Source organism: Dermacentor silvarum, chromosome 10 (genome assembly GCF_013339745.2).
Source record: "Dermacentor silvarum isolate Dsil-2018 chromosome 10, BIME_Dsil_1.4, whole genome shotgun sequence".
Lineage (NCBI taxonomy): Eukaryota > Metazoa > Arthropoda > Arachnida > Ixodida > Ixodidae > Dermacentor > Dermacentor silvarum.
In genome coordinates this window covers 142,538,770-142,551,659 of record NC_051163.1, presented here as the reverse complement: position 1 = coordinate 142,551,659, position 12,890 = coordinate 142,538,770, and the positions used below count along the sequence as shown (strand labels likewise).

Below are 12,890 nucleotides of genomic sequence, written 5' to 3'. Positions count from 1 at the left end.
CCCCTTAAAGCGAGAGGCAGCACAGAGTTCAATTCGCTCGTTGCTGCTGCCGTGCTTCCTCCCTCCAGCGAGTTTCGTCATCGAGTGAGATTTTTTCATGTTTGCTTGTGCGCGCGTGACACCATGATTTTTATTTAGTTGAAATCGAAAATTTAGAAGTTTACACAGCCGACAAAACTACTATCCTTACTTCGTATACATGTCTACTAATTTGCTATCGCAATCGATCGTTTGCCCTTCGGAAGAAACTGCGACATTTTATACCAAATCTACCATTAACCCTTCCTGATAGGTTAAATTTACTCAGGCCTCGCCCATGTGTGCATAAATACAGATTGGAAAAGTTTTACGTAATACCGGCCCTGGGGACAGAGACACCCGCCCGCTAAACCCGCTCCAGCACGCGCCTCCCTAATTATCTATTTCGCTCGCAGTGCCCTCAGCTAGGGAGCGCCGGCCCACTCAACCGTATTCTAGCACACTCTTAAGACAGCCGCCCTGGCCGTTCCGACAGCAGCGACAACAGCCGGAAGTGGCCGCGCACGCCGGCCACTTGCCAGAAGCGCAAAAATGTGAGGTACTGTGTGGGTGGCGCCGTCGCACGGTGTGCGGAATGTGAACGGCTGCACTCGTTTTCAGAGAACGAATCCGCTCGCTATTCGCAGCCACTGTCGGAGTACACATGCCGAAGCCATTCTGGAGCAGCGTGCCGCAATTTCAGGCAATTTTCTGTGTTTGGCGCAGTTTGGCGCAGGAATGTGCGTTTGTATCAAAATGGCGCAATTGGCGCAGGAGTCCCACCCCTGCATGACATCACCAAATTTCATTGACAGGCTACAGTGTACTGCAACAAGTGCTTGGACCTGTGTTAAGAGTGCCGTCGCTCGTAGGCACTGATATGTCTAGCGAAATTGAAGGTATCCCCGGAAGTAATGATCCAAGAAGACGACACACCATTTTTGGCTGCTTGTGGAATAAGGTCACTCTGGCGAATTTGGTATTTCGCACTCACAATTATTCAAATTCTTAGGTGGTCCCCGTCAAGTCTGAATTATCGGTCCACGGTATGAAATACAGTAGAACCCCGCTGTTACGTTCCCGGGTGCTGCAATTTCCTGGCTGTTACCTCGTTTTCGGCCGGTCCCGGCACAGCTCCCATAGAACCCAATGCATTGGTAACCCCGCTGTTGCATCCCAACTGTGGGACCGTTCCCACATCATACGTTGCAAACTGCCACCCCGCACCAGCTTGAGCGACCATTTTGACTTTTCATGTCCCTTGGCTTGGTGGCTTGACGATAGCACTGGCCGCCCAAAGTGCAGGGTGTGACAACTTTGACGTACTTTCGGTTTCTGCCAGCAAAAGTATGGCCTTTGAGATCCGTATTTGCTGTCTAAAGATGGTGTCCATGACGCATTGTGGCCCTAAAATTAGTTTTGGTGCATAGATGTTCCGTATAAAGTCCAAGGGCGATAACGCCGTCACCGCACGCCGTATGCTGTATGTGCGAGCAAAAGCGTGCAAGGGGAGCCGACGACCGCGTCTAAATATCGCGCACGCAAGAAAGAAAAGCGGGGAGGGAGCGCGCGTTCTTCCGTTGCGCTCGAGGCACCGGTGAGGGAGCGAAGGGGGACGGAGGAATAGCGAGCGGCGTTGTACTCTAGCATCAACTGCGTACTATGCACGCAGCCGCATCTTGAAAGCGATCTGTGTTGGGGGCAGAGTCTAGGCAGTGTAGGTGTGTCAGCGGCTCGTAGCTTTGTGCGTGCTTTAAGTTCGGCACTCAGTTTGCATTGAAGTGAGACAACAGCACGAAGGTCACTTCGCTCGCTGCTGCAGCGGCGCTTCCTCACGCCAACGTTTGACAGAGCGTGTCCGCACTCATCGAGTGTCATGTGTTATCTTTGCCTGTGGGCACCATGCTTGTATAAGTTAATAAGCGAATGTTTACAAGTTTATACAGACGATAAAACTACTATCCTTACATTGTATAGCTGTCTACTAATTTGCTATAGCAATCGATGCTTTGGCTTTCAGGTGAAACTACGACTTTTTTTTTTACACGTAAGAATTAAAATAATGTTGTGTGAAGTTCCCACACTACTCTCATTTCTCAATTTCTCCTATTTCTTGGCTCTTGCGTTTTTTTTTTTTGTTTTTTTGTTTTTTACGGTCCAGTGAAAAACGTATCAGCAGGGTTCTACTGTAATATGAATGTACTCACTTTTATGCTTTTCAATTTTCTAAGCTATCAGTGAGCGCAGGGCAGGGCTCATTGTGGTTCCATAAACGAGGCAACCTCCTGGCCCCCACGCCAGCTCCGATTTCTCGCCTAGCAGGCACATTCGAGCGTCAACGGTCGCCTCCTTTCCTGTTGGAGCAACTGCACATCCCTTTGCATTGGAGCGTGTGCTACCGGAGCTTGTATTTACACGATGGCAAGTGTTCCCACAAGCTTGGCGCACAGTACTGTTGTGTCGCTCAGTGCCCCAGCAGCCTCGAAAACACGAACCAGCCCGTGAGACTGCTTATTTTGGGAAGATTCCCAGATGACACAGGCACCATGATGTACACAGAGGCAAATCGGACATTTTTCTGCTTTTCGTAAATCCAGTGGCCCTTACGCACACAGCGATAAAGTTTAGTAAGCTTCATGCACATTCACTGGATGCTGGCCCCTTTCGAGAAGAAGCGCTGTCGTGGTGTGCAATAAGGAAAGGCAGTGATTGCAACCAAAAGTGAAAATCTCACGGGTGCTGTCCAGACCCATGGTCGGTGACAGAATGATAACTGTAGTTGTTTACACATTTGACAATGGCGCACTAATTGCTTGTAGCTATCGCCAAAACAAAGATCATTTATCATCTGTTTAAATATGCTGTTGACGTACTAAGTCATGCTAACCGTTTTTTAACGACGCAAGATCGTAAGTGCGAGCTGCTTAAAGGGAAAAATGATTTCTTCTGTACCAGTAGGTTACCCTTCCACAATACCGAAAACACCACTCTTACCACGAGAAGCTGCTTAGTAAGCCAGAAAGAAACGAAAAACACCGAAGGCAAGTGGCAACACCACCTTGAAGTTCCCGCACCAGCTCACAGTGACATCATGGATTTTGACAGCGTCTTCTAGGTCTCAGTTATTTCTTTAGCAGTAAATATAGACTGCATTGTGTTCTAAAGAAGCCCAAGACTGAATATAGCAAAGTTTCGCCAACTTTTACTGAGCCAAAGTGGCCCAAGTACGAAAAATAACTTTAGAAGTCATGACGTCACACTAAAATGCTGACCGTCGGGGCTACGCACGAAATTTTAAAAATTTAACTCTGACCTTCATTTTCTTTTCTAATAATTGACCGATTACAGTGTAATTAACGACAGCAAAGTTTTCTAAGAATACTTTAAAGCAAAACAATAAATCAACTTAGACTGATAGTGTCCCTTTAATGTTTTTTTTTTACGCGTAATGATGTTATAATCGCACAAGAGGCATTTCTGTGATGGAGTTGTCTTCTTGACATGATGGGGCCTGGTAAGACATGTGACTGCAGTGTACAAAGCCATTGAAATCAGTTGCACAAAACATCGCACCCATGTTCCCATGTTTCTGAGGCAGACTAGCACAAAGAATTGACCATTTACATACAGATGCACCTACCAAAAACATGGGTTGCACTTAGCACCCCAGCAATGTTATCAGTGTGCTTCACATCGGAAACAAATAAACAAACAGTACTACTTTTCGTTTCACACATTTCTAAGCACGGTGGCTTCTTTTGCATTCAATTGGCATATACTTGAAGGTGGATGTTGCCGAAGATATTGTTACGGTAGGAAAGCAGACTATGTCGACGACGGAGAAGAGGACGAAGTGCTGTTCGTGGAAACAGCTGTATTCTCAGCTGCTGTTTATCTATCTCCTGCAAATACACCTTGTAAATAGTTTACACCCACGACATTTTTGGTGAGAGGTGCTGGGTCTTCGCCACGGAGCTCCGCAACGGACGTCTCGCCCAGCCTGGGAACATGCATCCAGCGGCAGGCACCGCATCTGCAGCTGCATCGCCGACTACGCAGACCCAGTACGTTGCTTTACCTCAGCCGCAAGACCCCGGCAAGTTCAACGGCCTCAATGGTGTTGACGTAGAAGAATGGTTGTATGAGCGCGTCAGCAAGGTGAGCAGGTGGGATCCGACCATAACGCTGGCCAATGTCGTGTTCTACCTCGACGGTACACCGCGAACGTGGTATTACACACACGAGGAAGAGCTCACCAGCTAGGAGTTGTTTAACCCTTTGGTGGACACAACGAGGAAACAATTGTTACCTTGTGTAAGAGATGTTGAGCGAGCTATTTATCACTTCTTGATTCCATAAAAACCAATCCGAATGCCGAGAAGTGTCTTATTCCGAAAAAAAAAAAGTGGGACCGATATGTCCCACTGTCCAGTTAGGTCACTTTGATCAAGGGGGACTCATATGTCCCGCTGTCCACTTGAGGCAGTTCACATTTTTTTGTGAAATGGTGCGAAGCAAGTTGCACACAGTGGAACGCTGCACACATTTCACATGTACTTCGTGCGGACTTATTTTTTGGCTAGTTGACCACCAGCGCACCGCCATCGCGTGCCTGTCACGTTTGGGTGGTGAGTGTTTCCGGAGAATCGATGCTTCCGGAGCACCATCCGGAAGGTTCTCCGAACGATGCTCATCATCACTGTTGCTAGAGTTCTCTGGCAAGCTCCAGAATAATAAAGTGCTCCTTGAGCAGTGAGACGCTTCTTTACTTTACCAAAAGAAAGAAGCAATCAGTACGGACCGAACAGATCACACGCTATACGCTAAGCCTAACCTGGAACAGGTGAATCACACTGGTTTTCGTAAAAACCGTTCCGTTTATCTATGCACGCTAAACATCCCAAATTATAGATGATAGTTTGTTTGTAAGTGGTTACTGTAGTGCAAGAAACACAAGATTTTTTTCTTTCTTGAAAGTAGCTCACAAAAACACAGAAAAACGGAAAAGCGGACATGAAAAAACAAAAACTGCTACTTGTCTTGTTGCGTGCTTCCACTTAGCGTAAACGCTATGAAAGTACATACAGAATGTTGTGGTATACTCAATAGATAGAGTTAGGGGCTTGTATGTGGTAGAGCGAGCTCTCTTAAGGAGCGACAGCACCGAGAACGTGCAATGAAAAGTGGGACGTATATGTCCCGCTATCCAACAAAGGGTTAAAGAGAAGCTGTCCGACGTTTTTGGCAATCCAACCGGCCGACAGCTAGCCGCCAAGCAACAACTCGCCACGCGTGCCCAAACTGCCACCGAATCGTATGTCTCTTACATTCAGGACGTCCTCGCCCTCTGTCTACACGTCAATGCCAGAGGCGGACAAGGTTGGGCACATCATCAAGGGCATCGCGGATGATGCATTCAACCTTCTGGTCTTTAGAAACTTATCGAATGTCGACGCCATCATGAAGGAATGCCGCCGTTTCGAGCAGGCGAAGAGCCGCCGTATACATAATCAGTTTACACGGCTTCCCAATACTGCAGCGACCTCTTCTTGCACCGACCCAACCGGCCAATCTAGCTTGCCACCACTAAGTGAAAATGTGACCCGCGTTGTGCGCCGCGAACTCGAAGCAGCATTTCCTGTCTCGCCTCAACAGACGTCTTTGACCAATACTGCTGAGACGATATCGCTGATCCAGTCCGTGGTTCAACAGGAAATCGCTAATATGGGTCTCCCCAGCGCCTGCTCCTTGAGTCGTCCTGACACCGGCCCTGCTCCTATGCCTCGGTCCTATCACAGTCCACCCTACAGTGCCCGCTATCCCTACGGTGCGCGGAATCCATCGGACTGGCATACACATGATGACAGGCCGATCTGTTTCTGCTGCGAGCGAATCGGTCACGTTTCCCGTCACTGCCGTAGCCGTTGGCCGTCCCCGCCTCGAAACGCATTCTGGAATTTAAGTTCGCCCCGCAGTTCTTCACCCCGTCGCTTCTACGACGCTTCCGACGCCGCTACCTCTCCTCGCCACTATACTCGCTCATCTTCGCCTCAACGTCGCCAGCCACGTGCGCCCCAGCTTCACCGCTCGCCCTCGCCGACCTACCCAGGACCATCCCAGCCAGAAAACTAGGCACTGCGGCACCTCGGGGTAGTGCTGCAATGCGGAATTCACCGCAAAATCCTCCTTTAACGCTGTTTACGAGACATAACCTTCTTGACATCCACGTTGATGGTACACCCGTCACAGCACTCATAGATACGATTATGACCAGCCGCCATTTAAGGAAAGTTGTTACGCCTGCCGTTACTCAGGTCGTACGAATCGCCGACGGCAGCACGGTAGCCGTGATCGGACTGTGTACTGCACGTGTGAGCATTTCCGGCCACCAAACTGTCGTCCTTTTCACTGTGCTTGACCAATGCCCCCATGACCTCATACTAGGTCTCGACTTCCTCTCTGCCCATTCAGCGCTCATCGATTGTTTCTCAATTACTGTGCGTCTTGACTTGCCTCTGCTGGACGATCCTCCGACACCTCACGAAATTCGCCTAAGACCGCCTGATTTTGTTCCCGTTCCACCACAGGCCTTGACATGCATCGAAATGGCACCATCTACGCCAGTTCCCGATGGTGATTACATCTCCGCTCCTATAACTGCCATCGTTCTCAGCCACAACGTTACTGTCCCGCATACAATACTGAGAGTCGCAGACAATCAGCCGTATCTCCCTGTGGTGAATTTCGGGCTCACAAAGCAAATTCTGCCTAAAGATATCACCCTCGCTACGATCACTGCTTTAGAAATTCACTACGCTGAGACTTTTGCCGTCGACGCATCCTGTGAACCTTTCCGGTCTGCCAATTGTACTGACCACGACATTAAAAAAATGATCGCCCCGAATCTCACACCTGTGGAGGCTGACCAGCTCTGCAGTTTATTGGTTTCGTACAAGGACATATTCGACCTGAACAACCATCACTTAGGCCAGACGTCACTTGTCAAACACTGTATACATACAGGCAATAATCCTCCCATCCATCGGCGACCCTACCGAGTTTCAGCTTCGGAGCGCCAAGTCATCAAAATGGAAGTAGACAAGATGCTCGCGAAAGACATCATTGAGCTGTCATCAAGTCCCTGAGCATCACCTGTTGTGCTGGTAAAAAAGAAGGACGGCACATGGAGAGTCTCCGTCGACTACCGGCACCTCACCCGCATCACGAAGGACGTCTACCCACTACCTTGTATAAATGACACCCTTGATTGCCTATACGGGGCAGTATTTTTCTTCCATCGACCTACGGTCCGGATATTGGCAAATCGCTGTGGATGATCTCGATCGTGAAAAGACCGCCTTTATAACGCCTGATGGTCTTTATCAATTCAAGGTTATGCCTTTTGGGCTATGCAACGCTCCGGCTACCTTTGAGCGTATGATAGACTCATTACTCCAAGAATTAAGTGGTTGACTTGTCTCTGCTACCTAGATGATGTTATTGTGTTCTCGCCCACATTCAGCACACACCTTGAGCACCTTTCAGCTGTACTTGCTGTTTTTCGCAAGGCCGGTCTACACCTCAACTCGAAGAAATGTAACTTCGGCCACCGTGAAATTACAGTCCTTGGACATGTCGTCAATGCGTCTGACATCCGACCGGACCCGGAGAAAATTCGCGCCGTGAAAGAGTTTCCTGTCCCACAGTCCGCAAAAGATGTCCTAAGTTTCGTGGGCCTTTGCTCTTACTTCCGCCACTTTTTTAAAGGTTTTGCCACCATAGCACGCCCTCTGACAGATCTTCTGAAGAAAAGTGTGCCGTTTTCATGGGGAGACTCTGAGGCCGCCGCCTTTTCTCGCCTTACCACCATACTCACCACCCCGCCGATTCTAGGACACTTCGACACGTCAGCCCCTACAGAGGTGCGCACTGATGCCAGTGGCCACGGCATCGGTGCCGTCTTGGCACAAGTTCAGCACGGCCGTGAACGTGTTATCACGTACGCAAGACGTCTTTTGTCACCTGCGGAGCGGAATTGCTCTATTACCGCCGTGAACGTGTTATCGCGTACGCTAGCAGTCTTTTGTCACCTGCGGAGCGGAATTACTCTATTACCGAGCACGAATGTTTGGCACTTGTGTGGGCATAGCGAAATTCCGTCCCTATTTATACGGCAGGCCCTTTTCTATTGTAACAGGCCACCACGCCCTCTGTTGGCTTTCGTCCTTAAAAGATCCCACAGGGAGGCTCGGACGATGGGCTTTGCGGCTACAGGAGTATTCTTATTCTGTGGTGTATAGGTCTGGTCGCCTACACAATGACGCTGACTGCTTGTCCCGTTACCCTGTCCACACGGCCGCCAATGCTGTCACGGATGCTTCCGCACACGGCCGCCAATGCTGTCACGGATGCTTCCGCAAGTGTTCTTTCCATTTCGCAGCTTTTGGACATGGCCCACGAGCAACACCATGACTCTACCTTGAGGACCCTCATTGACCGAATGGAATCTGCTCCCCCTGATCCATCGTTACGGTGGTTCGTCCTCAATGACGGGATATTGTACCGCCGCAATTTTCACCCTGAGGGTCCTCCCTTTCTATTTGTCGTTCCTCAACACCTCCGCTTAACCGTGCTTCAGGAGCTTCACGATGCACCTACTGCCAGACAACTAGGGGTTGCTCGCACTTACGACCGTGTGCGCCGCCGCTTCTACTGGCCCGGCCTCGCACGCTCCGTACGGCGATACGTAGCTGCTTGCAAGCCCTGCCAACATCGAAAAAAGCCAGCAATGCTTCCTGCCGGGTACTCACAGCCGATCGCCATTCCAACTGAGCCATTCTTCCGCGTGGGTTTGGATCTCCTTGGCCCTTTCCCCCGAGTCCAGCTACGGCAACAGGTGGATTGCTGTGGCTACTGATTACGCGACGCGCTACGCCATCACTCGGGCACTTCCCACGAGATGCGCGACTGACGTCGCCGATTTCCTACTCCGGGATATCATTTTAGTCCATGGCATGGCACCCCGCGACAGCTCCTTACCAAACGTGGCCGCACTTTTCTCTCCCAAGTCATCGCCAATATCCCACGCTGCTGTTCTACCAAGCACAAACTCACTACCTCCTATCATCCCCAGACCAACAGCCTTACTGAGCGGCTTAATCGGACCATCACTGACATGCTATCGAAATACTTTTCACCCGGCCACAAGGATTAGGATATTGCGCTCCCCTATGTCATGTTCGCTTATAATTCGTCACGCCACAATACTGCTGGGTATTCCCCCTTTTACTTGCTCTTCAGTCGTGACCCTGTATTACCATTGGACACTTCGCTCCCCTTGGTACGGATTTCCCGGACCGAGTATGCCTGCGACGCCATCGCCCACGCTGACCATGCGCGCCAGCTTGCCCGTACTCGTTTGTTGGCATCGCAGGAAACTCAAAAGCACGCTTACAATTGCCGCCATCGTGAGACATACTTTTCACCAGGCTCTCTCGTACTACTTTGGTCCCCTTGCCGACGAGTGGGGCTCTCCGAGAAACTCCTTCCGTGCTACAAAGGTCCTTACCGCGTTCTACGTCAATTGACCAATGTCACCTATGAGATCATCCCAGTGACATCCGTCGGGCCACCCGGTTCCACATCACCTGACGTCGTACACGTCTCTCGGCTTAAGCCCTATTATGCCCTTACCGATGGCCCCATCTGAAGCCCCGGGACGGTGCTTTTTCCGCCGGGGTTTGTGTTACGGCAGGAAAGCAGACAATGTCGACGACGGAGAAGAGGACGAAGTGCTGTTCATGGAAACAGCCTCTCTGTATTCTCAGCTGCTGTTTATTTATCTCCTGCAAATACACCTTGTAAATAGTTTATACCCGTGACAATATTGCTGCTATGTGCAAAACATACTTGGCTTTTGTAATTGCATTTGATGTGCCCATTTTATTTGAAGCCCTAAAATGACAGGCACTGCAGACACTAAGTCTTTCTTGGTGTTCCTTCCGTGAAAGAGGAAGGAACACCATTCTGTGTTGGACAGTTTCTGGAAAATGGCACTGTAGTTTAGGCACGGCCATTTCCCAACCAGCCTGCTGCTGAGCTGCTGCAACGCCGCTGAGTGGCATACAGTGCCATGACCATGAGTAATGAGAGAGTGAGGCACGCGACTGAGCAGCTCGGTTTAACAATAGCGGGCGGTCTCATCAACAAGCGCAGAAGCGCCGCCTGGCCAAGGACTATTGCAGTGCACCATTCGAGAACTTGCCTATTTGGGAGAACTTGCTTATTAGAAGTGGCCTGCAGGTTCCTAAAAAACTTACCATGGAGGGGGGTGCTGTTCCTCATTGTTAGGTTATCGGTCACTTGGCTGGAGTCAAGAGCATCGTGCAGGCACTGCCGGTAGGCCGCCTGCACAGAAAAGCATTAGGGAGCACCTTCGTGGATTTGCCAGGTAGGCAAGGCAATTTACATAGGCTGTTGCCTTTTCTTACTTGTCAGAGTACAAACAAACACATTGTTTTTCTATCCCACTATCCCATGTTTGTCCTTTCCTTTGAGGCTGAATTAATGCCCACCCAAGAGGGATAAGCACAACTAAACAACACCCATAAAGGCTGTAATGCAGTGATTTGGGCTTGTTGGTATGACATCGTGAGGCTTATAGCGCATGAAAAGACAAGGACAAAGGAAGACGTGACAGCGCCTATGAATGTCACGTCTTCCTTCGTCCTTGTCTTTTCACGCACTATAAGCCTCACGATGCCACAAAGGGATGTGCCTTGTCCAGTTCGCACTTCATTAGATGTCCTTATGGAATACCAACATACCCAAACCTTCAGCACAGGGGCAAGATTTAGGATGACGGGCATCGTTTAGACACCACGCTTCATCTGTCAAGCCCACAAAAAATTACGATCAGGCTTATCGTAACCCGAAGTGGGCAATAAAAGGCACGACAATCGGAATTAACTTCCCTCACACAGGCTTCTTTAGCATTTTCTCAATCTGGTAAGTCGGGAAGAAAACCCGCTACTTCATCTGCAGAATACCACAGCAGGAAGTGAAAAAGAATCAAGTCCTCCAATTTCTTTTCTGAACCTTCAGCATTTCACGGCTGTTTAGGCAGGCTACCCACTCAGCCTTGTGATGCGAGATTTGCTCTGTGTCATGCCAAAAACGCCTGAAGAAGGCCTTCAGCTGCCTATGGCAGTTTTGCCACAGTAGAAACCGCTCACGTAGCCACAGATGTTCACCTCCCAAGTGACTGTGCTGGCATGTGCTGAAGCAGCCTATCGGGAACAACACAGGCCTCTTCTCACAGCATCAAAACCCAATCGCAGCTTAGTTGGCTGCACCAGGCACACAAGGAGATGTTCTTGACAACATCATCAGTGCCGAGAAAGTTATGAAGCATCTAACTGCATAAGAGTGTGTCTGAAGGCATGACCATAGCGGAAACCTGAGATTTTGATTAGTTCTCTGCCAAACAGGTTTTTGAGCCAAAGCTATAAAAACATTCTTTTGCAATTTTCTGTTCTGAACATGTTTTCATTCTCATCATTATACCTCACAGATAACATTTACGTAGCACTCAAACTTGGAAGACAGAGAAAGTGCAAATGACAACTGTGCACATTTGGTTGTCTCAGGAGACGATTTCCACTGCCCTAAGTCGCTTGCATCCCCTTGATTAGAAATAAGCACCTTGCACCTAACAATGTTGGTTTTCAATTGAAATGCAACTTGAATAAGTTGGAAAAGTGGCTATGGGGGACCAGAAAAGTGTTCTAATTCCATGCAGTATGTACAGCGACATTTTTTTTCCCTTACCTTAAACTGGTACAGTGACACATTTCCAGACTCCCATGTAACGTTGAGAATCGCCGTCTCAGATGTCGATAAATATCATCATCCTCATAGCCACCCACCATGCCATGTCCCCGTTGTTTTTTCGTACCAGTCTCATAGCCAGTGTGCAGTCATCGTCATGCCATTTATTACTTTGGTAAAGTCTTTCTTACGTGCCTGAACCAAAGCATGACGAATGAACATTTGTTAGCCCCATCCATGCTGTCGACACAGTAAAAAGAATTGTTGGAAAGTGTATGCACGGCTTTTGCATCCTGTGGTGGGCCAACATTGTTGCATTCCAGCTAATGGTACAGAAAGACACAAACACAAATGGAAAGGACGACACACCAACTTGTTACTCGCACCTGGTCAACTTTTAGGACGTTATTACAGCTCAGTGCAGGACTGGATATAATACGGTCATTCCGGATCGGCTTCGCAAACAGCTCAGCATACACACGTACAGTGCAGGTGTGCAAAACAAAGGAAACACTGGTCTTGGCATGGTGCACTCTTCTCAACGGGGTGGGTGCACAGAGGAGGACCGAAAAAACAACAGCAGGCATGGCAAATTATGAGTCACACTTTGTCAAAGGCAGAAGGGGCTACCTAGGTGCCTCTGCTTAAAGGTGTTTCAGCAAAATTGCTTGAGCTGATTGGCTCGTTGAGCCCGACGTCATTCAATTTTGCTAAACCAGCCAATCAGCGCGCACCGGAAGGTGAAAGGCGCCAAAGTGGAACGTTTCAGAATATGGCCCCTGGTCGTATTGTGTTATCATGTCTACAGAATGTGGACTCCATGTGAGAACTCTGTACGGTATCAGACTTGCATCAAACACTGGGCCGCAGCCCGGTGTTTGATACAACACCGGGCTGCGGTGTTGTATCACACTTACAACCACACTTGTTAGCCACACAAGAGTCGTAAAATTATGTTACATTATGTCGCACCGCGAACCATTATCAGCAATCGCCAACGCGTCGCCGAACCGTGATCTCCTGATAACGGCATAGTAACCGCC

General features: G+C 49.2%; 1 protein-coding gene across 5 annotated transcripts in view; it reads right to left on the bottom strand.

The window, feature by feature from the left end:
- Positions 1–12,890, bottom strand: part of LOC119431886 (G-protein coupled receptor-associated protein LMBRD2B) — a 235,491-nt gene that overhangs the window by 175,952 nt on the left and 46,649 nt on the right. For all 5 annotated transcript variants that reach the window (XM_049656867.1, XM_049656868.1, XM_049656866.1 and 2 more), the window contains one exon: positions 10,338–10,425. In XM_049656867.1, coding sequence (XP_049512824.1) covers positions 10,338–10,425 — 88 coding nt within the window. The remainder of the gene's footprint in view (positions 1–10,337; positions 10,426–12,890) is intronic.